The following is a 27364-nucleotide window of genomic DNA, read 5'->3' as shown; positions in this document are numbered from 1 at the left end:
TCTAGGGACTAGACTGCGATCATCGCTGGAGGCCTGCCCCATGTGCCAAATGTCCTAAAAGCACGATTGGACATGAGAGAGGAAGAGAAGAGGAGCCATCAGAGAGTTCTGTGAAATTTCATTTTTAAAAGTTTACAAATGTTGGGTAAAGGGGAAACATGTATGAAGTCAAAACAAATATATAAACTAAAATTCCATTGTTATTTTTAGGTGTTTTAAACGTTTACCTACGTTTGAAAGGGCAGACAACGATAGAGAATCCATTGTGGTCTTCAAGTGGGAATAAAGGACAACGATGGAATGAGGCACATGTTAATATATATCCAATTACTTCATTTCAGGTAAGAAAAGGACAGTCATGCCTGTGGATAGATTGTGCATGAGCCTGACATCAAAGGCGGAACTTTGAGCAAACATTAGAATGAGAAATTCAAAAATTCTGTGATATGAGCATCACAGGAATCACATGATTACGTTTCTCTCTAGTTCTAAAAGCTGTTTTATCAAGAGAAAATGCCCTTTTATTATTTAACATCTATCAAGTAATATGTCTGAATAATGGTCTGTCAAAATTCAAATGATTTGCCTGGAGTAAATGCAATCCATTTCTATAAAATTATATATGTATATTTTGTTCCTTGAAGACAAACAATATAGGTTCTTGTAATAATGGAAGCTGGATAATCAATTCTCAATTGATTTGTTTAAATTTTACTTAATGGAATTTTGTATACTTCAGCAAAATATGTCTCTGAGGTAATGTCATTTTAGTAATTTATTACTTTGATTATCAAAGTCAGAGAACTTTACACAAGTTAGTTTTATTTATTTTTATACAGAAAAGAAGTAATGCTTAGATAGAATTAAGAGAATTAGCCTCAAATATATAGTTGAAATTTTAATAATTATAGCAATGGTCATCACAGCTAGAGACAATTTTTCATGAAGCTATTTTAGTGGAGAAAATAATGTAGTTTTAGTGATTTTAATAACCATATATAATATACATATTTTATATACTCAGATTGAGTGTTTTTTCTTTTTCTACTTGGGATTTCTTAACTGCATTTCATGACATTTAATAAGAGAATGGAAATTCAGACAGCCAATTATGCCAATTTTTAATTGGTGGAATGCTCTTTTCTTGTAATCTAATCTATAAAATGCTAATGACTTTGGTTTACAAATTGCACTTTTAAAACTAACCAGTGTGATAAAAATGCACACCGTTGTTAACTATGGTAAAGAATAATGGAGCAAGTCTAGCTGATTATCTACACAGAAAAGCAACTCAAATCATAGACCTTAGGAATCATTTTTTTTTATGAAGGAAAATAAAATAGTGAAGTTTGAATTTATGACAACATATCATTAAACCAAATTAAACTGGGAAAACAGATCTCCAAAGCGTTACTGAAAAAAAAAAATGACCTTAATATTAAAGTGTACATACCTATGTAGGCATCAACGAGCCCTTCTTTCTAAAAAAGTGATGCTCTTCTGGCCGTATTTTTGCTTCCTGTGTCACTGCCTCACCAACATAAAATTATTAAATCAAATACATATACAATAAGGATTTAAGGGAACAGTTATATTAATGTTTCCTTCAGGATAATCTCTTATTGCCATAGACATCAATTTAGTACATATTTATTGAGTACTTTCAGGACAATCATTTCTTGTCACAAACAGTTCAATAAATACCCACTAAGCTAGTACTGTGTTCCAGGTATGTTGCTAGGTGTGACGACTTAATAGTGATTGTTCTCCTCAGATTGGTGGAGATACACATCTGAACACATACATCACATACTGCAATAATTGCAGTAACAGAAAAATGCACAAGGTTCTCTGAGCACACCTAACCAACAGGAAGAGTATGAAGGGGAGTCAAGAAAACCTCATTCTATGGGGTGAAACATGAACTGAAGACAGGGACTGCAAAACAGAAAAAGGGCTAATATTAATATTGCAGCAGAGTTCAGAGTAAACAAAGCCGTGGAGGTCACACATCACAGGATTTGTCAAAGAAATAGAAAGACGCTTATCTGGAATTTGGTACACGACAATAAACCAGAGACTGATGTGAGGTGAGGTTAAGGAGCCTCAAGAGCATAGGCAGTGGGAAGTCACTGGAAGATTTTACCCAGGGGATGACATGATACATCCCTTGGGTTGTTATATAGAAGACTGATTCAAGGAGGTATAATTGGGCCAGCAAACCAGTTAAGACACTGGCGAAAAATCCACGTAAAAGATACTGAAGGGACAAACTAGGGATGCAGTATAAAGACAAGAGGATGATCTCAAGATGTACTTAGGTATAAAAACTAGCAGAACACTTTTATGTTGAGAATTTGGGAAGCAGCCATAATGACTAAGAAGTTTCTAACTAGGGAGTCTTGAGTAATGCCTGTTACCTTACCCATTACCTTAAATAACAGGAAGAGGATAAGAGACAAGCTTCAGGGATGCTACGGTTACTTCTGTTTTGGACATGTTAATATAAAATGCCTATGGAATATTCTTCTGAAGATGTGCAGAAGGTTGTTGTATATGTTTTTCTGAAGCTTTAGGGACACACATATTTGTGAGTCATCAGGCTGTACATGCTACCTAAAACTGTGGGAGTGACTGCATTTCCAAGGAAAAATATACATACATGAACGGTGATTAAAGACTGGAACCACGCAGAACACTAACCAGTCATTAACATAAACTGTGGAAGAGGAGCTTGGTTCTAAATAGTACTTTTTAGAGTTATAAGGAAGGAAATCCAAGGAAGTTTGGTGCCCACAGAATTTAAAGACAGTGATTCTCAAATTGGAAAGCAGGTCAAGTCCAGAGGAATGCCCGCTCTTGAGAAATTTGCATAAAGTGGTAAGGAAATTGGGAAAACCACCATTAATAGAATAACCTACTGTCTTCACATTCACTAATCATTTCTTTTGCAATGTCTAGTCTGCTTTCAGTCCTACTCAGTGTATTTCTCATTATAGCCATTATACTTTCCATCTCTATAAGTTCAATTTGAGTCTTCAAAAAATACTTTCCATCGTAATTTCATGTTTTGAACATATGAAATACAGTTCTAATAACTGTCTAGTGTCATTGCTAATGATGCCATCTGTGCCGTTCTTGGTTGGTTTTGACTGATTGATGTTTTCTCCTCATTACAAGTCATTGCTTTCCTGCTTCTTTATGTCTCCGGTAGTCTTGACTGGGTGTCAGAGATTGTGAATTGTAGCTTGATAGGTGCCAGATATTTTTGTATTTCTATAAATATTCATAAGCTTTATTGTAGATGTAGTTCAGTTACTTGGAAACAGTTTGATAATCTTTGTTCTTGCTTTTAAGATTTGTTAGGTGAGACTAGAACAGTGTTTGGTATCAGGCCAATTTCTTAATGCTGAGACAAGAGTCTTCTGAGTACTCGACCCAGTGTCCCATGAATTAGGAGGTTTCCCAAGTCCTCTGTGCAGTGAGCACTGTTACCTTAAATGAATCATTCTGAGGCTTTCCCAAGTCTTGAGTAGTTTGCTCACATCTGTGTCCCAAACAGGACTTTGCTGACTACTTGAGGGGGGTCCCTCTGCAGACAGTCTCTTTGCTGGTACGTAATCTGCATCCTCTCACTGCCGTGGACTCAGACTTTCAGCTCCATGTCTTCAACCTGGATTTTTTGCCAGGCTCTACCTTTGTTCTGCTTGCACCATAGCCTATAAATTCTGTTTAGGCCAGTTGTGGGACTCACCTTGTTTGATTTCTTTTACTCAGAATTCGCTGTTCTACATTACCTGATGTCTAGTGTCCGGAATACCATTGTTTCATATACTTTGTCCAGTTATTTGGTTGTTTCAGATGGTACAATAAATCTGGTTCCTGTTCCTCTATGTTGACTGGAAGCCAATCAAAAAAATGAAGATTCTGAATCAGTGCATTTCTGAGCTATTTAAATTACCAGTGGAAAATGAAGACAAATAAAATCATATTTTTATTTTGGTTCTCTAGGTTCTTTTTCTCTGAGGTATTTCTGGGTCCACTGGCTAAGGTCCTTCTTTTATTTCATAAATCTTGATTGTTCAAGGAAACATGAAACACGAAACATAACTGCATCATCCTACCCCATATTTTTAAAGTTTGAATTTGTTTTTAAGTTTCTTGTGGTTTTGATCTTTTTTCCAACAAAGCATTTTTTCCTCAAAAATCATCTATAACCTATCTAGCTTTTCAAAACTCTTGCTTTGGTATGTGATGCCTGCCAGGAAAGCATGGCAAAAACTGTATGTAATATATTACCATATAAATTAAGTTGTGAGAAGTTTTAATATGACTCAGATGTAGATTTGTGGCATTCTAGGATATCTCTAATCAAGTTGAAAGGATATCTCTTACCTCTTGGAATTTTAAACAAGATATAAGTGATTTTGAGCTTCTGTTACATTGACACAACTTATGTTGTTTTATTTGTTTGGGGTTGCATATCCTTAAATTAGCTTGATCCATAAAACCTTTACAAAATAACCACTTGTAAAGTCCTTTTTCTAGGTGTGTCCAAGTAGTTTGCTTAGCTGAAACTAAAGTTAATGTGCAGTACTTTTCCAGGCAGATAGAAGTTTTCTCCTGCTGAAATTTCTTTTGGGGCTCTTTTTCTAGAATTAATTTAGCATAATCAGTACTTGTGATGAAAAAATATTTGTTGACTTTGGAAGGATCAGAGAAAATTTTCAAAAAACTAAAATGAAGATAGTAATAGTCTTAGAATGTCAATTCTGTTTTATATCTTACACCAAGGAAAATATTTAACTATCCTTTTTAATGCTTTACTTCTTTCACAGTACATTCCAAATGTTTTCTGGGGAAAAAGTATGGAGATATTATGAGACTGTCTTTACATTTTCTTAGTTATAGGTGAAAAGAATTCTAGAGATCTTCTGTTCTTATATCCTCATTTAAAGATTTGGAAATAGGTTTTGAGACAATTCATTTTAAATCATACAAATCCTTAACATTAAACAGGGATTGCGAAGGAGATCCTAGTGCTGTTATTTCATCATGCTGCCTTTATGTCTATCTAAGAATAATAATAATCTGGAAAATACTGTCCTTCTTAGGAGACATTGCATGCTGGTGTAGATACACGTCTGGCATTTTAAGCCAAATTGCAAGGTAATTACATAGATACAATGATGGCTCCTGAAATAACTATTAAAAAAACATTTCAAGTTGCAGTTCACAATGCAATCTATTTCTTTCTGTTTTTGCCAACAGTTAATATCTCATGTTATTATTTCAGATTAGAAGCTTTGACAACCAACTGACATTTATTCAGCCAGTTGGATTGGCAGAGTCTTGTGAAGTTAAACTCAATGTTAATATTTGTATAGCTTCCCCAGAGGGAAAAACCTGGGCTACCCACCTGGCTTATTATGTTGCCTCTCCTCAAATCTCTTCTGTGCTGGTTAAGGATAGTTCAGGTATTTGCTGAACCAGTAACAAAATAAAGGTAAAATTATTAATGGTAATAGCTATTTTTAAATTTATTCACATCCTGAAGTTTTTCCAAGTCATGTACACTGTCAGTTTTCAGATAGCATTCTGAAGCTTTGAGTTTGCCTTAGCAGTAATGATTAGAAGCGATATATCTCTAGTCACAGGAAAAACGTTTGCAGAAGGCACCATTAATGTTGAAGTCAGATCATCAGAAGAGCAGAATCCGACTTCCCGTCCAGTTTTACTCATTAGTGCTGCATGTAGCTCTTCCTCCCTTCCTGAGAAATTATATCTAAACAAAAGCTTTAATAGCACCATCTGTATCTCTATGTTGGCATCTATATCTATATGCTTTAAAACATTATAATAAATGTAGGTAATAGACAATTGATGAATTAAATGATTTTGTGTGGTATAATTCTGATACAGAAATTTTATATACATTTTTTGAACTCCCACTTGAATTTACCCACCAGGAATTAATTTTCTGATTATACAGTATTTCTTGCGTATTAAGTTTGCTGAATTGCATGTACACATTGTGAAAACACTAAAATTTTAAACTTGTCATTTCAGTTAAGGAAAACTATTTTAAATAAGACCAGCATGACTGTGTGTGAAGAACAGGTTTTGCTTAATTTGAACCCTCTTTTAAGAGACCTAAGCTTCAACATTTTCTCCCCCAGAATCTACATGCCATTAATTCCTTCTTCAAGGCAATTAAACCAAATGCATTTCAAAAGTATTGAAGAGGAAAAAGAACATAGTCTTATCCTTGTAATGTAATAGTAGTCAGAAGCATGATGCTACTTCATAAAAAGGACATAATTTAACCTACTAAGCTAGAGAGTATGTCTTCTCTAAGTGATTGTAATTCAGATTTTCTTCACTGCGTACAGATCACATCTTCCAAGTTGAGATACATCATATTATAATGGACTGTTAAAATTTCTCATCTTTATATTTGAGAAAAAAGATATTTGTCATAAGGGCTTTATTTTTAAAAGCAGTTGAAAGTTCGGCCAGTGTACATTATTTAATTTAATACCTATGCATTTTATTTCTCTTATCTACCTCAAAATGAAAAACAATATGAAGGAGAAAATATCCTTCTCAATCTTAGTCTAGAAGCCATTTACAACTCTGTTAGAACTTATTAAATTGTATTATTATAATTCAGGTGGCATTGTAGTGAGAGTTCAGAGCATAAACAGAACAATGCAATAAATATTTCTTTGTGAGAGTCAAATCAGTTTTAAAAAAATGATTCTTAATAGCAAATATGTTCTTAATAGCAAAACTGCTATGGAAACTGAAAGGAAACAAACACACTGCACGGTACCTTTTGCTTTCTTCATGTTCAGATAGCACCCTGAGGAAGACAACAGTATTTCTCTAGCCTATTGGATTGCATTCCCTACGATCAGAACAAAACCGCTAACAAATATTAAAAGCACCAATTATAACTGTACCAAGAATTTGATTGTCAGAAGTTACTTTTATCATCCCAGTAATAACTACTACTAATTCTCTTAATTACCTCCACATGGTCACTAAAACACTACTATGCTGCATGGAAAGAAATCAACTTCCTTTATTCAGTGACAGACTGTATTATCTATAGGTGTGCTGATAAATGTAAATAATATATTTTCAAGTCAGCCAGCTTTTATTACTGTAACACTTAATTCATTCAGGATCCCCAAGGAATAAAGGACTCATATAAAATAATGTTCTAGACTGAGGTAGCCCTCTGGAAATAAGACATTTCAACTTTTGTTGATTTGTATTTCTGCTGTTCAGCCAACGACACACAGTCAACCCATGGCCAGTGGGCAGGCAGTACACGTATTAAATGACATCTGTCAGTGTGCTCTCTGATGTTTACCACAAAAAGCTCCCCAACGTCCCCTCTCAATCTGACCACAGAAAAAGGATGGCTGCATCCTTCACAACCTCTCTGCTTTCGGACTTTTGTTTTTAGCGCAAGCCTAGGTTCAACCTTGTGTTTTTGATCAAGCTGCACAGGGAGAAAGAAGGGAAGAAAAAGAAAATTCATAGGAGAAGTAGGAGTATTTAATACTTTAAAGTCAGTAACAGAAGTTTTGAAATGCTTTGAGCAATGGCGGGAATCATTCCAGGGAAAGTAGCTTTGAAAAGTTCAGGGATGATTTTGATGATTTATACATTGTAATTTTGATTTTTAAAAAATAATTCCATTACTTTATATTGACACCTACCTCCAGGTAACGGGAACTTAGTAAGTGAAAATAATTGTGTATTTTAATATGAAAAACTGGGCAACTTTATTATCTACTCACTTCTACATAGCTAAGATGGAAAAACCCATGTCTCAAGCCTGTGTTTCCAGCATCCTTCCCAATGCAAGGATTATGACTTCACCTTCATCTGTTTAAATTTCAAGTGTGAGCAGGTGCAGAACATTCTAATCTACCTTTATTAGCCTTTTCAGCAACATCTCACTTCCCACACAGATCATACTGGAGTGCAGTCCCCTTAGCTTTGCCATAGCTACGTTGCAATCCCTGTATCCTACTGTACATGCCATGTCTGCTCTCTTTCTCTTTCCACTCTATCTTTTAAAATTAAAACCCTAGGTGGCTGAGGAACTTTCTGCTTTACCACACCAAAATTTTCCTGACTAATACATTCTTCTTCCTGCTTCACTCCAGAATCAAAACTTGACTGGGAGGCAGGTATCTACATTTTCTTCCATTTAGTCCTTTAAAATACCTGCATAAAAAAAAACTTGTGATGACAGCGCCCCACTTTTCTTCAATAAAGTATTAGTCTTGTGGGCAATGTGGAAAATACTTGATTTTATGGAATCAGACTCATATCAGCATGACTCTTTGAGTTCTGACTTTCTCCAAGATAACATTCCATTCATGTTGTTATCTTCAGGAGAGAAGACTCAGCATCACATGACTGAAACTAAGAAGGGGGTGGGAATAACCATTGATTTACTCTTAACATTGATTCTCTACCAGGTAAGCAGCACATATCAAAGAAAGGAAAAACCCAAAATACTTAAAAACCCACGGTTAGGAGAAGGCAATGTCTTCTCACAGCTAGAGTGCTAATAGGAGCAATTGGTGGTGACCTTAAAAGAACTATGTGCTCCACATAATTGTGTATAATAGTTATATGAAATGTATTCATCTCAGCCTTGTTAAGAATAGCTGAAAATAATTTTAATATCTAACAATAGTACTAGTTAAATAAATTACCTTGTTTCCATAACATGGAATATTCTGCAGCATTAAAGTGACTTCTCCTTTTCCATATTCAGTGCTTTTAAATTTTTACACTGTTGATTTTTTAAAAATCCTCTCTCTTGTAATTTAAATAGGCCTCGGAGAGCTTTTTAGCCGCTACCCAGATACCTTCCCAAACACCACCTTAAGTCAAATCCAAGTTGTTATTTACAGGCAGCCAAAATGACGCCTCAGTGCTGAGCCTGAGGATTGAGAATTCATATTCTGCCAACTTGGTTCTAAATGTTTTAACTCTGGCCTGCCATTTAATTTTGGCTTCAGTGATATAAGACATACTGGATACTTTTCAAAGAAATGGATTTGGAGACTATTAACATACTTATCTCAACACAGGTAAGCAGGAAACCCTCTACAACAAATTAAATATAATAATAAGCGTTTCTCAAACCTTTTTCTCTTATCAAATAATGAAAATTATTCTTATTCCTAAGGACTATATTTAAGTTGGGAAAAGGACTCAATGCAAAAGTTGGTAACTAATGCCTCTACTCTCCTATGTAGAGATTTCAATTGATTAAATTAGGGTAGTGTATCAGAGAACACTGGATCCGCTTCACAAAGGTAGCCTAAATTCTCTGACAGTCACCACAAAATTGTCTTTAAGGAGTCATAGTCAGATACTTTAATAAAAGACATGACAAAAACAAACAAAAATTTTGGCATTGATAAAAGTAAACTTTTACACTAATTTGTTGCAATAAAATAAAACTAGAAATTGTATTAAAGTGCACATATTAGCTTGATGTTGAAAACAGCTCTTTATTAAGCTACCTTTTCTTTGGGAAGACCAAACTAGGTATTTCATTTGGTATGTAGAAAATTTTCTGGGAATATAATGACTAAATGCATAGGTTACTTTTTAGTATCAAAAGGATTAAAAAGTTTTACTACAAGCAAAGAATAATTGTGTGGCGAGTCAGAAAATTTTAGAAGAGTCTTATTTCTGCAAAAATGAAACTTAAACTTGCTAATTGTCTTTATATTGCCCTTGTATCCAGAATTTAATAATAGATAATAAATGGAGATTGATTTCATTTATCTATTCTTTCAACACTAATGTATTAAGCCTTAGTGTCAAACACTGTTTTAGATATTGGAAATTCAAAGGTCTGCCTCAAGACACTCAACATAAGTAAACCCAGAAATATCTTCAATGTTTAAAAATAAAATGCCAAAAGTGAAATCATAGATGTAAATCATAGCATAGGGGGAATATGTGATAAATTTATTCACTGTATTTGCAAGAGATCAAACAATTTCACAGAGATGGTAAATCCTTGTTCTGGGCTTCAATAAACATAATACTGTTGCAAAGATCCCAGAACTGATTCATTCCCTAAAATATTTCTAGAAAACCAGTGTTATGAGATCTGTTTAGAGAACTTTGGAGGGAATCTATTGCAGGCAAATATTTCAGAGAAAAAAGTTTCCTTATATTGAAAACAAAAAGTGATAGCATTTGTAATTGTGGTTGTTTTTATTGTTATTATACAATTAGGCTTAGTTTTGTTTTAAAATCAACACAGAGCTTCTGATGTGGAAAACTATAAAAAATCCTATTATTGGTTTTGTTAAGAGAGTTTATGTTTTTTGTAGGTAACAGTTCTGAAGACTGTCAATAATAAATGATGCCAGGATTATTGTCAATTTTAGGTTTGGCTCCTCAGTCTCTATAAAAATTAATCTGCAAGTCAAAGCTCTACATTTAGGTTTGTTTCATTCATATTTGTAGCTCATTTTTGAAGGTATTCGAGGTCCTGGCATAGAAGGTGACATTGCCATTGATGATGTGTCAATTGCAGAAGGAGAATGTGCAAAACAAGACTTAACGACTAAGAGTAAGTGTCTCTTCTTGGATTGGTTTGATGTGAGTTTAATGTAATGACTATTAAACTAATGTGGTCTAATTTTTAAAACTAATTTATTTTTAGTTTGTTTATTTAGAAATTTCTCATATGCATGAGACCCTAACATTTTGAATATATTTTAAAATCAAAGTATTAAGTTTGATAGTAGGCATTTGACCTTAGTTATTTGACCTAAGATTTAAAAAAAGTAATTTTGATTTAGGTCTATGTAAAGCAAGCACACTTTGATTTTTAATTAAGATTTTAAAATATTTTAAATTTATATTGTTAATTTCAGTGGATTATTTTTTACTTTATTAAAATATTTGGACACAATATTGTAAACTGACTATACTTCAATAAAAATATATTTTTTAATGTAGTGTTAAAAAAATTTTGGCTAATTTATATACTCAGCACACATTTATAGAGCTATAGCTGTTTTTATTCTCCCAAGTTTATGACTGTGTTTCCTAGGTCTAATTTCTGCCAACCATTTTAATAGATCCTATATTGTGAAAAGTCTTAGTTTAGCATATATGTTAAGTAATGGAGCAGCCTAATTTTTTTTTCTGGTATAATTAATTTCCTTTTACCTGCATCACAATCTTGTTTAATAATTTGGTTTCACTTTTTATTCCAGTGTGAATATTATGGTTTAATGATATCTTCACATTGCATTTTTTCCACCACAAATCCATTTTTTAATAGAAGAGGGGTATAGATAAAAAAAATTATAAGTAATGCAGAAATCATCAGAATTATATGATGGGCTTCTTAAAATCCTCACTATATTATTCAGGTGAAGGTAAGAAATCTAAAATCATTCCCATGAAAAATTCTTCCAGTTGAAGGACTTTCATAGGCCCATCTGGAATCTTTAATTTTGTGGTCATAGAAAGATGTATCAATCAAACTAAATTTACACAAAAGACTCATCAATTATTTATCACTTATAAAAAGAGCATGAAAATCCATTGTGTATAGTAAGTCTAGAGCAAATCAGAGTCTTTGTAATTCAGTATTTTTAGTGAGAAATTGTATTAGTCTGGATGCTGAAACTCAAATCTGTTCAACTACCCAGTGATTGCTTGTACGAACAAAATTGATACCATTTTTTAACATTGTTAGAAGACAAAAACCAAGATTGTGTATAACAATGAGCCATTTTGCTCATAATTTTCACCTTGTTGTCATTACACTTAGCGTTTCAAGTAACACATTTAGGAAAAATATCCTCCTGTGTCTGGCTAATGTTGCTTTAGAAAACCAGTAGCTACACCCAAATGAAGTAGGCTTGTCTCATGCACAGAAAAACATGCATTCTCCTTAGAGGAGAAAGGGATTTCTTTTGAATTTCCCAATGTGAATTAGTGACAGTAACATTATGTTAGCTGAAGATAGTCACTGTCTTATACACCAGTGTTACATTTTGACAATTAAATCACTGAAAACTATTACAAATTGAATTAAACTTTCAAAATGAGAAAAGCAAGAGAACATAATTTACTCCCAAGAAAGGGAGAAAGCAGAATGGTAAGAGTAGTCACAGTAAAATGACTGTGAAAACCCTTAGGCACTTTATTATTACACAGTAGAACAGTTTCATAATCAGTTTTCTTCTCTTAAACTACTAAATCCAGAAAACCATGTGGCTGTTTTAAATACTATATATCTATACTTATTGGAGGTATTTTTATTTAGCCTCTGGAAATCACAGGAAACAAGTAACTCTAATTGAACACAATATTTTCGTTGGTATGAGAAAGTATTGTGTTACAGTTGTATGTATTTAACTGTCATTTATTAAGTTCGTTTTGATGAGTAGTGTTTGATGAATATTAAACTTATGTTAATGTCTAAGTACAAACCATCTTGGAGGCCAGAAGCCTCATCCTAACTGCTCAGGCTCCCAGTCCTTTTCAGGCAGTAAATGTGGTACTCATGCCCACACTACCAAAGCTGAGAATTGTTTGTCTCTTATTTTCAAAACCCAGCTCAGTCCTAGTTGAGAGCCACTTTGTAATTTAAGCCAGGGTAAGGAATTACTGGCTTGCCTGTGTTATTAGCCCTCCTCGGTAAGCTATATGTTCTAGGAGGTAGCATCTGGACATGAAGCTTCACTGGAAGTACCAGCTGTAGTAGGAATCGTAAGGCAGATTGGTAGAAGAGATTTTTTAGTTAGAATGGACTTCATAGCACTTCCAAAAATTACACTATGGAGAAAACTGTTTACCCAATTTAAAGATAATTGACTGATCTAAACATATATAACCCTCTGTTTGCAGCAGTTAATTTCTCTACACATAACAATCCTTTCCTAGTTTTCATAAAGAGTTTTTCTCTTGGTGGTCTTTAAGCTTGAACATTTCTGAAAGCTTAAGAAAAATTTTTAAAAAGTAAAAGAAGCTAAACTTCTAGATTTCTGAGAATTTTCTCTGTGTGCATGCCTTCATGTGACTAGCAGAACTCTGAGGTTGAGGTTAGACACCAACTCACGTAAGTATCTTCTGAACAAGTTTTCATAGCATATTACATCAGTTTAAAAATCTGCAGATGATATATTAATTTTATCAAATACATCACCATATCTTCAAGTTATTTTTCTTTTCACTTGTCTTGGAAATGAAGTTGATAAAGAAAACAAACCAAAAAACAAATGTTTTCCAAAAATGTCTTCCATATACTAAAATTGTTTTATTAGTTCACCAAAGTTGTATTGGTAGTTGCATGGAATACTTATTCTCCCTTTTTTTCCTTCCCTTGGCATTCACTTTCTTGTCTTTAGATTCTGTCGATGGTGCTGTTGGAATTTTAGTACATATATGGCTTTTTCCAGTTATCGTCCTCATCTCTATTTTAAGTCCTCGAAGGTGACCTTACCCTGGCAGAGGCTATAAAAGATTCACCAGGCACTGGCATGAAGAAAGAGTCTTTGTAAATGGACACTGAAAAAACAAACTACCAAAGATTCCTCCACTGACTACTGACTCAAAAATAAAATAATAAAAACAAATTTTTTTAAGCACTGGGGATAAAAAGACATCATGGAAGTATAACTTATTCCGCACTACATAGAAAAGAAAATCTTGACCTGAGTAGAGAAGAGACCTTCAGGTGCTTTTGTGGCTAAAAAGATTACAGCGTCATCTGGTCATCTGGTTGAACTCGAGGAAAAAAAAAAAAAAGAGCTATAGAAATCCTTGTCAAAGCACAAAGTCATGGCTGGTTTTGTTTCAAATGAATAGTTTGCTTGTTACCATGGAAACCTAATGGCCTGCCAACAAAAACCTCACTGTAAACAGGGTACGTGAAGAGCTGGCATTTATTTTCCTTTCGAGAAGGTTTTGCATAGAGAATTAAATAAATGTAGGCCCTTTTACCTTTGGTTGTTACCCTTCCTTGACAATAACCCGAACTCAGAATTATTTAAAACACTCATGGTCCTCCCCACCTTATCCCCACCCTGCCTTCATTATTATTATTTGTTTTCCTCCCACGGCTAAGCTAGATAACTGTATGCTCTCTTTTTGCATGCACTGCTATCCAGGATGGTATACCTGGGCTTACATATTACACAGGCTTATCGGAGTTTGCTTGCGGCCACTCGAACACCCAAACTAAGTCACCTGTTCCAACGAAGAAACCAAACCACCATCTTTTATAAATTGCCATGGAAACCAAGTGCCTTCAATGAAACAAGCCTGAATAATTTTCAACTCAGAAGCTTGCACTGCTAAGAGTGGTTTGTGTAAAACTATTTTATAAACAAACTACAGAGCCTAAATGTGCAAATTACAGGCAAGACAACAAAGCCGCTTCTGAAGAAGAAAGGACCGAAGCTGCTGCGTAAGCCCATGCAGACGAGATATTTGTTGTTTGACCTCCTAGACAGCCATGGCCTTTCGGCTTATTGTCCATTAGAAAATAACTTCCATTGAGACCAGACATGGGAGCGACACTTTTATTCTTCCAGGTTATTAAATGGGTCAACCAGAGCAAAAGGTTGTTAAGATATACTTAGCGCAGAAGGTGGTAAAACAGAAGAATGATTTTTCACTCTAACCTCCATTTGAAATGAAATTGGCCCTAGCTTTAGAGGGAACAAGAAAATGTGTTTGACTGCAGTGCATACAAACTCTACAGCGGAACTGGGCCTGAAAAATCTGGCTTTATTCTAAACACTGAGGGGAATATGCCTCTGCCCTTTAGTCAGACTCTGTGCAAATTGTGAAATATTATTTTATTATTTTACCAAGATTAAAAAACACTTTTACAAAAAAAACAAAAACCTGTAAAAATGATTTTGAGCTACCTGAGGACAAATCATACCTTTAACCAGCCAGTTTTCCAATGCATTGTAAATTTCACTTAAACCTGTTGGTTATGAAATTTGAAGACCTTTTTCCTTAAATTATCTCAGCTTTTAACTTCATTTAACAAGACTTTTGTCTAAAGAAGAATATTATTATTATTATATGTTCTTTCAACACCCCAGGATTAAAAAAAACTGATTATGCAAGTAATTGGGATATAAGTATTAAATTATAACATTTGCAAATATTAATATAAAAAGCACAACAAAATGTAGTAGAAAATGACAGAGCTTGATTTTTTTTAAAAATTCTGTAGAAATGTTTGTGCAAATTCAGTAATTCAACTTAAAAGGTAATTTTACAGCTATGTTCAATAAAGCCTCTTTCCAGGTAAGGTATGAAAAGCGGTATGTGTGTTTGTTGAACAGTGTTCACTTACAACCAAAATGAGACTAGTTATACAATTTATCAATTATGGGATAAATCTTCAGTGCTTCATATACTTTAATGTCTATAGGAAGAAATTTTAATAGAAACTCCCTGATGCACTCTCTCTTACTTGTAATACATGTTTAAAAAAAAAAGTCAAACTTTGGAAAGTAACATATGAAACAAATAGGAACTTGGAATTTAATGTTTATTTTCGTAGCTGAAGAAGGAACCAGACTGAATATCCAGGTAGTGATAGAATTGAGCTAAACCAAGTTCTTTAAATTTAAACAGAGTAAACAAATAAATTTTATAACTTACCTGAATAAGTCAAGCATATTGAAAACTTTTCAAAATTACAATCACCCATTTATCCTATCAAACCAAAGAGATTTAAGTAAACAATATTTGAGGCACTTAGCTTAATATTTGCTAAATCTACCTTCATCCTGACTTCCTATTTGTGTGGCAACTAACCACTTCTCTCCACTATCCCATAGTAGTGGATCATCTTTTTAAATTGATTTTCTGCACACTCATTTCTGATAATATCAATAAAAATGTTCTAGATCAAAAGAGAGGCTTAACTCATTGCCACCTTCTTTCCTTGATCTTTAATTTTATTTGAACGAGGCTTTTCCAAAAAACAAAACCCCCCAAAAAAGCTACGTTCAGAATATTTGGATATATATGTGTCCTTTCCGAGAAAATAATTAAGATTTCTTTTATCCTAAGTTACCCTGGACAAAGAAATGATTGTAAGCAAAAGATTCAATCCTACCATTAAACATTCATAAAATACTGAAGTCTTTCTATAATTTTTCACACAGTAAGAATATACAAGGCTTCAGAAGTTAGTGAGAACTGGCTGGTACTTCAAACAGTAATATTGGTTAAATATTTGAGAAATTGCAGATAAGTGCCGAGGACAAACGGGTCCCGAGAAGAACTGCAAAGCAATCAGATTTACTTATATGATAACGAATTAAAATACATAACTCAAGTGGGTTCTGAATCACTTACATAAAGCAACAAACCAGAATCAATGTTTTTCTTTCACTCCAGATCAACTGTTCAGTTGTTTTAATTCGAAGTCAATGGGTAAAAATGCAGAAATTTTAAAAGGTTGGCAATAAGTGAAATGTAAATTGTGTTAAGTATTCTCTTCTTTAATATTAGTGACAATAATGACTATTTTAAAGCACTTACCTGTTTACAAACTGCCTTCCTTTTCCTAATATTTTTTGTATTTATGAGTTGAACTCTCCAAAATATTTCCCCTTTTCCTTTTTGATAACACATTTTAAGTGTAGTTGATGCCGATATTTGGTTGTTGTTCTCTCATTGGAAAGCATCAGGCAACGGAGCTTTTAATTTCCTGGGAGAAAGATTATACCATGTAATCTCCTATTGCCAGCAGTTGATCCCGATTAATTAGAAGCATTACTCTGTTTCATTAGTTCAAAGATGGTTGTTTTTCCACATTTTAACATCCCTGCAATCAGGCCTATTTTAATTACAATTAGCAGCATTTCTATGTAGTGATATATAAAATAATAATGCATCCTAAAACCAATGGCATCTTTGTTATTGAAATTCACTGTTTCCAGAAGTGTCAAATCATGCCCAATGTTATTACTTTTCAATAGTAATAATAGTCCCATCGTACTTGTAGGATTTATATTAAACAGTCGTTGAATACACGTTATTTAAAAATAACGTAACTTTCATTTTGTACTTTTTAAAAATCTTCTTTTACATGCATTATATACATACCTAGGCCTGCTTTCTTTGTTTTGTTTTTTTTGTTTTTTTTTCCTGCTACCTGTTTTTTAGTTCCATCGTGAATTACAATATGCCATGTATCCCTGGATCAAAATGTTTTCTGGTTTTATGTGATTCATAGCACTTAGTAGGTTAGAAGTTTGGCCTGCCATTAAATTTTCTTTAAAAGATTTGAAAGATGCATGGTGCACCACAATATCATGTAATAGGCTACACTAATGGTACTCCATTTCACCTACATCACAGCATCAACTTTGGCATGGCAATGAATTGTGATAATTACAATAATGAGAATTACAAACCAGCTAGTCAGTTATATCACATTACCAATGGTAAAAATAATCCCATTCTTTACTTTTATATTTTAAACATGACAAAATTATGAATGACAACTGTACTAACTTTTCACCAACCATGCACTTTTATTTTAAAGACTTTATAATAAACTTATCTGTCAAAATGTGTAATTTGATGAACAATTAATTACTTTAGTTCTATACTTATGACTGTATGAAACTGGCTGTGGTGTTTTTCATGATCTATTTTTGTTTGTCTTGATCAGTGATTTGAAAAATGGAGACAGACTATGTAGTCTGAGTTTGATAGAATGATTTCAAAGTATTCTATTGAATGCATGTTCTTTATCAAAAAACTTTTTTTTAACGTGCCTTTCAAAGATCAGAGCCTCTCAACAGACATTTAAACTGAAAAATTTTATTCCAAATTCATTTTCTTCTTAGTTGATGGCTACTTACTAATTGCTTTGTCTGCGTCTCAACAAAGCAGAAAGTACACTCTTCTTGCAACTGGGTAGTTGATGTCAATGAGGAGTTATTGCATTTTCTGTGAAAACAATAAAATCATAGGGTTCTATCCCGAGCTATTTCCTTACCTACAATGATGTTCCCTTTGTGGCTGACTAGTTTAATTAGTTTTCTTAGTGCTTGTTTTTAAAAAGCAATGTCTCTGGCATTTTCTACTTTGACTTAGGAGAAAAACTACCACAGAGTGATCAGAACTTTTTCCAAATCTGGTATTAAAAGTTCTCTGCTGAGTATCCATAATATTTATAAGTAAATATATATGTTATTACATAGAAACATAAGACTTTAAAAGACTTGAAATTTTAATGTGACATATGCCAATTAAGAATCAATCCATCATATGTTTATCTCTGTTTGGAAACAAGTGAACGTTAGGGAGAGATAAATATTCCATATATTTGTATATGGACTACTTTATTGACATTATTAATATAAAGCTTAATAAATTATGAGTGGTGATTTCATTACACTGAACCCACATTGAAGTATACTGGAATTAAGGAACTGGAATGAAAACTTTTGAATAAGGCAAGGGTTAAACTCTGGGTAGAAACTGAAATAGTTTTCTTAAGGGAATATTTACAACTGATTGAATTTAATTTCAATTGTACTAATTTTCCATGAGGTGAGCTAAAATGTAATCTTATTTTTCAATAAAGTGATGGGAAACTCTATGAAATAGGGATTAGCTTATTAGTTTCAGTTTGTTTTCTTACGGCTTTTAATTGTTGTCCTGGATTTCCAGGATACCATTTTTATTTCTTGAATCTCATCAATATATTTAAATGTATACGTTTAATTAAATATACGTTGTATTAAATTCATATCAAATATTAGTTACATATTAGATCTCAAAGTTTAGATTTAACGTACTTTTCCTTTTGATATTTTCCTTCTGCTAAATAGCTTCAGATAGCTGTATGTTATTTTCCCTTGGATTTTCTTTCAATAAATGAAGTTATGTTAAATACTCTATTAGTGTTTTGGGGACATTTCTGCTGTCAATAAGCACTTAAGCTAGAAACAAAAAGATATTTAGAATGGAAATTATATTTGCAAATTAAGATGAAAATGTCATCATTTCTCTATTAAAAAGCTTTTAAAGACTCAATACCACAGTGAGGCACAATTAGCCCATTAAAGATATGTGTTGATTTTTACATCCTTTGTGAAAGATCATTTATAAGATTGTGTTAAAAAAGTAGGCACCAAAATCTTCTGGGATGAATTGTGATTTAAGAATTATGGATCAGTTTAGTAAGTGTGGGCTTCTGTAAGGTATGTGAAATAACTGGTTGCAGATTAATAGCACTACTGTTATCCAGGATGAACGTTTTAATCACCTATTTCATGGGGGTGCTGTAGGCTAAATGTGGGTCTTCCAAGAGAAACAAATAATACTGCTTGACAACAATTTGAGTGAACTGAAATAGAAATGGAATCCTAAAACTTAACTTGCTTATTATTGTTTCCCTGTTGCCTATTTAGCTTAGTTTTCTCTTCATCTTTGGTATTACATCACTAAATATATCCATGGAATTTTGGAAATGCAGATACAATTACCATTAAAGAACCATTAACCGTGCTTACAAATCAACTCCCCGGACTGCTCCCAAACTGCATATTAAAGTACTGTTTATTCTTCATAAGCTGTTTAGTTTAATAGTCGAATTAAGGACTTTGCTCATATTTGATTTCCTATATTACTTACATTCCTTTAAACGGCTTAGTTAGGTGTCTGCGTGTCTGTTTCCCAGCTGATATTGTAACCTCCTCAAGGCAAAGACTGTCTTTTTACAAATTGAAGAACTTCCAGCTCACCTATGTTCTACAGAGATTACTGAATTAATCATTACTGAATTAACCCTGATTTAGAGCTCTATTTACCATGGAACTTATTCAATGAGCATATAGCAAATAAGCAGCCATGCCACCTTTCAGTTATAAAACCAATGACATTTCACTGACAGACGGTATCTCCTATGTGTTGAGAAAAAAGAGGAGTTGAAGCAAATGAAACATCAGTTTAAGCATTTGCAACAGAATTTTCTGGTAGTTCTTAGTTTAACAGAAAATGATTATTGTCTTAAATAAAAGGGCAAACGTTAATGTTTCTGCCAACAAAATCATTATATGGTTAAACTAAGGAAAAGGAGACTAATTCTGCCTGTTTTGTGGTAGCTGTCATCATTATACATGAGAATAGTTCTGCATAGGATCTTGTCTTTAAGCCACAATGTATTAATTATAGAGGACTATGCTTAATTTTACACTAGGGAGATCACATGAGCTCTAGCTAAATTCAAAGCTTTAACTCCTTTCTAGAGTTTGTTGTAGTAAATATTTTGGGGGAGCCAACCATCTACTATACATGAATGGAGTACACTTAAATAAGCAAATTCTTAAAAGAGTCCCATAATCTGAATGATGAAACACAATTATAAAAATAAAAAACAACTTATTTAGTTCTGGGTAATACTTTAGGCAGCAAAAACTATCTTCTTACACATGGAACAAAATAATGAGAAAAAATTCATTTTCAAAATTGGAAACAGTGTTGAACAGAGAGGACTATTGATTTTTATTATCTTATTTTGTTTCTGCTTTGAATTAGATGTCTTAATTTCCAAAATTAATACAATTCAATGAGCTAATGAGCCCAAAATGAAACATGGTACAGTACTAGTATGTGGCAAACACACAACAATTGTTAAGTAAATGAAAAGATAAGTAGCACAGTGTCAGTTACAATTTTTAAATAAAATATACATGCATCTTGTCTTTTGCATTCAGTTTCTGACAATATCTTATACGAGACTGGAATTTTGCCTGTACTCAAGAGGCCTTTCCAATTCAGGAGGATCTGAGGGTCCTGGACATGGGTATCCATTCAAATCGGCACCCACACCAGGGCCTGTGGTTCCTCACTCGGCAGTCCATTCCTTCATGCTCCATGTTACTTTCTCGATTTAGTCTTCTTTCAAACTATGAAAACTCTTATAGGGAAAACATACTAGTCTCTGACAGTTGGGGGTAACATTTTACCAGCTCACAGTCTTCAAAGACCTAGCAAAATAGACTGAGCAACCCTGGACCTACCGGAAGGGGCTAAGGAACAGCCAGGAGAGACACGCGGAGAGGAGAGGTATTGGACTGCAAATTCTGCTTTCATGTCACAGTTTTCCTGAGGACAGGTCCAGATTCTATATCCAGTACACAAGATGCAGATAGAATAAGAGGTGTGTCAGGCTGTCAGATGCATGCTGAGGCTCAAAGAACAGGGTGATGGGGTGTCTAAGACAGAAACATAAACAATGAGATCACGGTGGTGGGGGCTGATATGAATAGATACGAATAACACATTTTAAAATGAAACTGATCAAACTAGATCGTTCATGTTAGGAGAAAGGAGAGAAAAGAAAAATTACATAACCAGATGCATTTTGAAGAGTCACATAATTGAAAAAAGATATTTAGATCAAGTAAGTTTGTAAAGGACCTACAATAAATATATACACAAATACTGACCACATGGTCCTCTCGCCTTTTCTTTCCTTTGCAGTGACTGTGGTTGCAACATGGCTTCTCTGCTCTCTTTCTCCTTCCTGGTTATGAGGAGTCACGGTATGTAGGTTAGTCTAGAGTAAATTTTCATATGAGATGTACTTTAGCAAGCAAGTTCCTGTTTCAGATTGCCTCTGTTCATACTCTGTCTACCACCTTCTCATTATATCGTTTGTTATCTTATTTAATCTCTGTAACAACTCAGTTTCTTCTCCCGTAAAATAGGGGTAATAGCAACAGTAATAATACAGTACTTCATAGGATTGCTCAGAGGCTCAAATGACATAAACTACATAAACACTTAAATAATTTCCTAGAACATAGCAGACATTAATGAGCATTTTTTATTGATGTATTTGCTATTCTTAGAGAAAGAAGAAGAGTAACATTGAGAATCATAATACCTATCACATTGCACATGTACCAATTTTGGAAATGAGCATTCTCAAATTATCTTCGCTTTCTCCAATAATCTTACTTCAAGCCTATGCATATACACACATTCATACATACACACTATTGATATGATGATTTATCATTTTCAAAGTGTTTTCACACACATTGTTTCATCTGTTCTAAGCCACAGTGATGAGCAACTTCCCCACAGTGTGTGTGAATAGAAGTATGATGGATGCTGTCCAGCCCTCTTTCCATCATGCTGTCTCTTTTGTAGCATGGAGGCAGGCACCTTTTCTCAGTCATCCAGGACTGAAAAGAACTGTGCTTAATAAGCAATGTCTTTGGTATTTTATTATCCAATGAACCTCTGTACTCTATCAAATCTAAACAACATTATTTTATATACAACTGAGAAGGAAAAAAAATACATTTTTACTGTGATTGCAAGATACCATCAGTTATAACAAGTGGTCCCATTTCAGAGATATTAAATTGTGAAAAAAAATTGCATCTTAAGAATGATATATGACCTCATAATTATACTAGAAATTTCATTTGAAATTTACAGGAAACCAGTTTTGTGTACTATAACGCCATTGGACTCTGACTTTAATGTGAATCAAAATCTAGAATGGTTGCTGAAAATACAGATTCTAAAGTCTTGGCACCTAAGGGTTTTGTCCAATAGAGCTGAGAAGAAGGGAGAAGACACAGGTTTCTAAACAGGTCACTTAAATTAATTCAGATATTTGTGATCCAAACAGCCACAATTTGATAAAGATTGGTGTAGAGGAAAGAATATGAGTTCAAACCCTGGTTTTTACCACTGGTAGCTGTGTGCCCTTGCATAGACGGTTGAAAAGCTCTGTGCCTTAGGGCTCCCGGAGATACTGCAGAGCACTCTGGAGTCAGATTGCAGGGTTATTCATTACAGAATCTTCCTCAGTTCCCTATCTGTAAAAAGGGGCTATCTAATTAATGTGCGAATACATGTAAAACACGTCGAACATCTCTGGTCTGTAACAAGCACCACAGAATTTTTTGCTTGGCAGCAAAAATGTGATAGTAATAAAAGTACTGATCTCATAGCACCATGATGAGTCAATGAGGCAATGCATGTTGAGTATTTGGCAAAGAGGAATGTTTTTGTTTTGTTTTGTTTAGCTACTGACTTAATAAAGTAACATCTTTCAAAATAATTTCTTTAAAACTTCTTTTCATGGCTAACCCTCATTTCCTTTTCCTTGTTTTATCTTGAGGATGGATAAGGAAGAGCTTTCTATAGTATTTAAATGTTCTTATTTATTTGGCATGAAATACATTAGCAACACCCACCAATGAAGTAACCCGTTGGCACTACTTATAATGTAAATGGTTTTTTGAATCATCATGATTATTTTAGGATACAAAAAATTGTTAGAAAAATGAGACAATTTTTAGTAAATAACCACAAATAGCCGTCAAAAATTACCATTGATATTTGCATATGTGTTTTATAGTCTAGACAGAAATGCTGCTCTTTTTTTAAAATAAACTTTTATTTTGAGATAATTGGAGATTCATGTGCAATTGTAAGAGATGATATAGAAAGATCCTGTGTACACTTTCCCCAGTTCCCCCAATGATAATATCATGTATTTATATGTGTGTGTATTTAGTTCTGTGTATGTTTTATTATCACTTCTGTAGCTCATGTATTCACCACCACAGTCAAGACACATAGTTCAGTCACCAAAGGAACCCCTTTTATAACCATATTGACTTCTCTCCTGCCTCCCCTCCTCCAAACCCACCTATAATCTTGGCAACAACTAATCTATTCTCCATTTTTAAAATTTTGTCATTTCAAGAATGTTATATAAATGCTATCATACATTACATAAATTGGGAAGTTGGCTTTTTGCATCCAGCATAATTCCCTGGAGATTTATCCAAGTTGTGGCATGTGTCAGGAGTTTGTATCTTTCTATTGCAGAGTAGTCTTAAATTAAATTTTTCTTTAATTATACTTATAAGAATTGTGTAATGAAAATCACCCAGTCATACAAATAGTCTTGGATAAGGATATTGTGGTCATTTATAATAGTAAGAAAACTGGAGACAAAAATAAATGCCCATCAGTAAGGGAATGATTAAATAAAGCATGATTGTATTCTTCCCATATCAACTTCAGCTTTAACGTCACAGTGTAGCCTGAAACCTGCCAATTGTGTGAGATTTCTTCAGGAGCTTACCCGCGCACCATGGTTCAGAAGTGCCAGAAATTAACAGCACCGCAACCAGCCCCTTCATCGCTCTGCACCAGCAGTCCTCAACCAGTGCATAACGCCCCAGCTTTCCAGCCCTGAGGGAGAGTAACTCCAAGATGCCTGTTCTCTAGACTCCCAGAGTTCCCCCAGTGGGACCGAGTTCATTATCCACGATGGTCTTTGGATTAGGGGAAAATTTTTATTAGTTAGCTGCCCTTCCTTTTATCATTTCCTCATATTCCTACTAGAATTTCCTGGAATCACCATCCAGATGCAATACTGCACTGAAATCTTGCCTTAAAAGACTGCATCTGAGAGAACCAAACTAAGACAATGGTTTATTTATAGTAGAGGGAATAGGGAATCTCTATTTAAAAATCAGCTTGAACTTCATGTAACACATAAATATGTCTACCATATCTTATTAGGTTAAAAACATACATAACAGTACATGTAGCCTAATTTATAAAAATTTATAAAAATATATATGCCCCAAACTGCTAACATTCTTCCTGTCTGGTAGGTAAGGCTTAGCAAAGTTTGACTTTCTATTTAATTCCTGGATTCTTAATTTTTTTTGACATTAAAAATATATTAATTTTATAGTCAGAAGAAACAAAACAAAATGTAACCAAAAATCTTGGGGAGAGACAAGGAAGAAAATGGGTCAGTGTAGGGAAGGATTTTCTTTGTTTTTTCCCCTTGTTCAGAAGTGGATCTTTTCTAGACTTAGGTGGCCTAGAAAATACAGCTTAAAACATTGTACATGGAGGCACAGACAGTGAGGAGAACCAGCATGTCTGTAAGGTGAGGCCTTAGGGATGTGCTGGGATAGTGAAAACAGGACAGTTACCAAGGCAAAATATCACTGAATGTTGTTGCACATTGGCAGAGGAACTCAGGTAACACTGCTGAGTCAAAACACGCTCTACTTAATGAGGCATACTTAGTTCAAAGTTTAAATTGAAAATACTAATTGAAAAAAAAAAGTGAAAACCTTGTTTGCAAGTGAATGACAATAATAACATGTTCATTAATTATGAATAACAATGAAGAGTTTGCTTGCCAGAGAAATATGCAAAATTTCTGTGTTAGAATACAATGTGCATGCTCCTCAAGACTACTTCTCCACTTTTCATCTCTTCCTTCCTGTACGCTAATTATTTGTTGATCTCAATTATAGTCTCTCAACTGTATTGCTCTGGAAAATAGTCCACTGCACATGAAAGTAATCTTCATCACAAAGAAGGTGTTTCTTTTTATCGCCCTGGCCTGGTTAGCTCTGTTGATTTGGGCATGTGCTAATGAGGCCAGTCCTGAAGGCTCCAACCTCATCTTAATTAGCTGTGCACAGAGAAATGAGCTGTATGGATGCACACACACTGACAGTCCCAGTCAAACCAATGCCTGGTTTGGCTATTGGTCAGAAATGGGGCTATGATTGTGTGGCTAAATTAATGGGTTTTCATTATCACAACTGAATAAAACTTTCAAAATCTTGTTTTACATTGGGGTACTAATAGCTACCGCTTCTCCAGTATTGTTTATGTCTAGAACAGCACTAACAACCGTTTTAATAGAAGCCAGAAACCTGGGAGTCATCCCTGATGCCTCCCCATGCTTCATCCTTGACATCCAATCCATCACCATTGATTTTTGCCTTCTGACTAGGTTCTGAATTATCTTCTTGCCACCGTCTCTGGTGTCACTACCCTAGACAAAGTCACCTTGAACTCTTGCTAGGGGATGCATTAGCTTCTCCTCATAGACTTCTACATCTGACATGGCCACCCTCACTCATTCTTCACCTTTTTGTGTCTTAAAATACAAATATAAGTTCACTCTCACCTTAAAGTCTTTTAATGGCTTCCCATTGCTTGCCAAATAAAAACAGAACTCCTTGAAGTAGCAAGAGAAAACCTGCATGATCTGGCTTCTTTTCACCAATCCAGCCTCACTCCCTTGTCTGCTGGATACGGGTATTCCTCGTACCTATCATGTCATGTAATCTATAGTTGGTGCTTATCAAATTAAGATGAGGGAACAAATGATTATCCTTCGCTCTCATTTTTGCTCTTGTTGCTTCGACACAGAGCTTTTCTTCAGTTTCTCCAGTGTTGCCTCCATACTCAGGGCCTTTTGTCTAATTTTCCCATGTCTCAACCACTCTAAGCCTGCCTTCTCCTTTGCCCAGTTAATTCCTCATCTCAGCTTATACAAATGTTCCTCTGGGAATACTTTCTTCATTATGTAGACCAAATCAGTTTCTTCTATTATATATTCTTTTTATTTTCTTTTAAAACATTTCTTAAATGTTTAATTGAATATTTGTGTATTTGATTATGAGTTCCCCTTACTACACTGTAAGCACTATGAAGCCAGAAGAAATATGCTTATTTTGCTTGCCATCTTTTTAAAATTGAGAGTAGGATGTCAAATATTTGTGAAGCAACAGTGAATGACCGTTTTCCCCCGACTTTGATCCTTTATAAGCCAGGTTCAAAGCTCATTCTCTTCAGTTACTTTTTGATAAATTATTTTCAATAAATATTCATCACACTTTTTTGAAATTACCAACTTTCTAACATTACCAACATTGGTATGTGTTATTGTATTTGCTGGCTTTTCCTGATTGCATTGGATACCATCTAGCACCTGCATGGCACTTATTCCTTCTTCTTTGCTTAACTGTAAATACTTTCCAATGGTCTAAGTTTGTGTTTCTTAGTCCCATCCCATCCACAATCAGAACAACCCTTCAATGGATGACATCTAAACTGACCTCATTCTCCAGGCCTGCATCTTTTACGTGGATTCAAGATTTATGCTGACTACTACTCTCTATAGTCCAAATCAGTAACCCCTAAAAACCTCAACATACTGGTCCCCTGCTCAGGGATTCTTAGTGTCTTCCTTTTATAAACTGACTAAGGTACAAATGCCTAAGTGTATACCCACAACTTTTCTTAAAGGTTTCTAATACATCTTGCCAGATTACCATACATTGCATTTTTACTGGGAAACAGACCTTTCCTAGAGCATACTCACCCTGCCTTGATTCTTTGAGCTTTATCTTACTGTTCCACTTCACTGAAGTGACTTCTAGCTTATGGTCCTAGGGGCAGTGGAGTAGAGGGGATAAGTCCAAGTTCTTGAATA

The 27364-nt window shown here is 34.2% G+C and overlaps 1 protein-coding gene and 1 long non-coding RNA gene across 8 annotated transcripts in view; one reads left to right on the top strand and one right to left on the bottom strand.

Annotated features, from left to right (window-relative positions):
• The window catches only part of MDGA2 (MAM domain containing glycosylphosphatidylinositol anchor 2), a 417841-nt gene extending 402488 nt beyond the window's left edge, over positions 1-15353 (top strand). For both annotated transcript variants that reach the window (XM_031679006.2, XM_072962999.1), the window contains exons 15-17: positions 211-341; positions 10525-10630; positions 13428-15353. In XM_031679006.2, the coding sequence (XP_031534866.1) occupies positions 211-341; positions 10525-10630; positions 13428-13516 (326 nt within the window). In that variant the 3' untranslated portion in view covers positions 13517-15353. The remainder of the gene's footprint in view (positions 1-210; positions 342-10524; positions 10631-13427) is intronic.
• LOC140696910 (uncharacterized) overlaps positions 1-27364 on the bottom strand; it is a 136005-nt gene that overhangs the window by 68489 nt on the left and 40152 nt on the right. For 4 of the 6 annotated variants that reach the window (XR_012073568.1, XR_012073572.1, XR_012073571.1 and 1 more), the window contains exons 3-7: positions 21522-21631; positions 21093-21287; positions 19705-19821; positions 17925-18012; positions 16594-16762 (exon numbers count right to left, since the gene is read on the bottom strand). This is a non-coding gene — a long non-coding RNA (uncharacterized lncRNA). The remainder of the gene's footprint in view (positions 1-16593; positions 16763-17924; positions 18013-19704; positions 19822-21092; positions 21288-21521; positions 21632-27364) is intronic. The other 2 variants (XR_012073570.1, XR_012073569.1) reach the window with 2 other exon arrangements.

The sequence above is a fragment of the Vicugna pacos genome, chromosome 6, assembly GCF_048564905.1.
Source record: "Vicugna pacos chromosome 6, VicPac4, whole genome shotgun sequence".
NCBI classification, from domain to species: domain Eukaryota; kingdom Metazoa; phylum Chordata; class Mammalia; order Artiodactyla; family Camelidae; genus Vicugna; species Vicugna pacos.
Note: the sequence above shows the minus strand (reverse complement) of the source record. Positions and strands in the feature narration are given on the sequence as shown.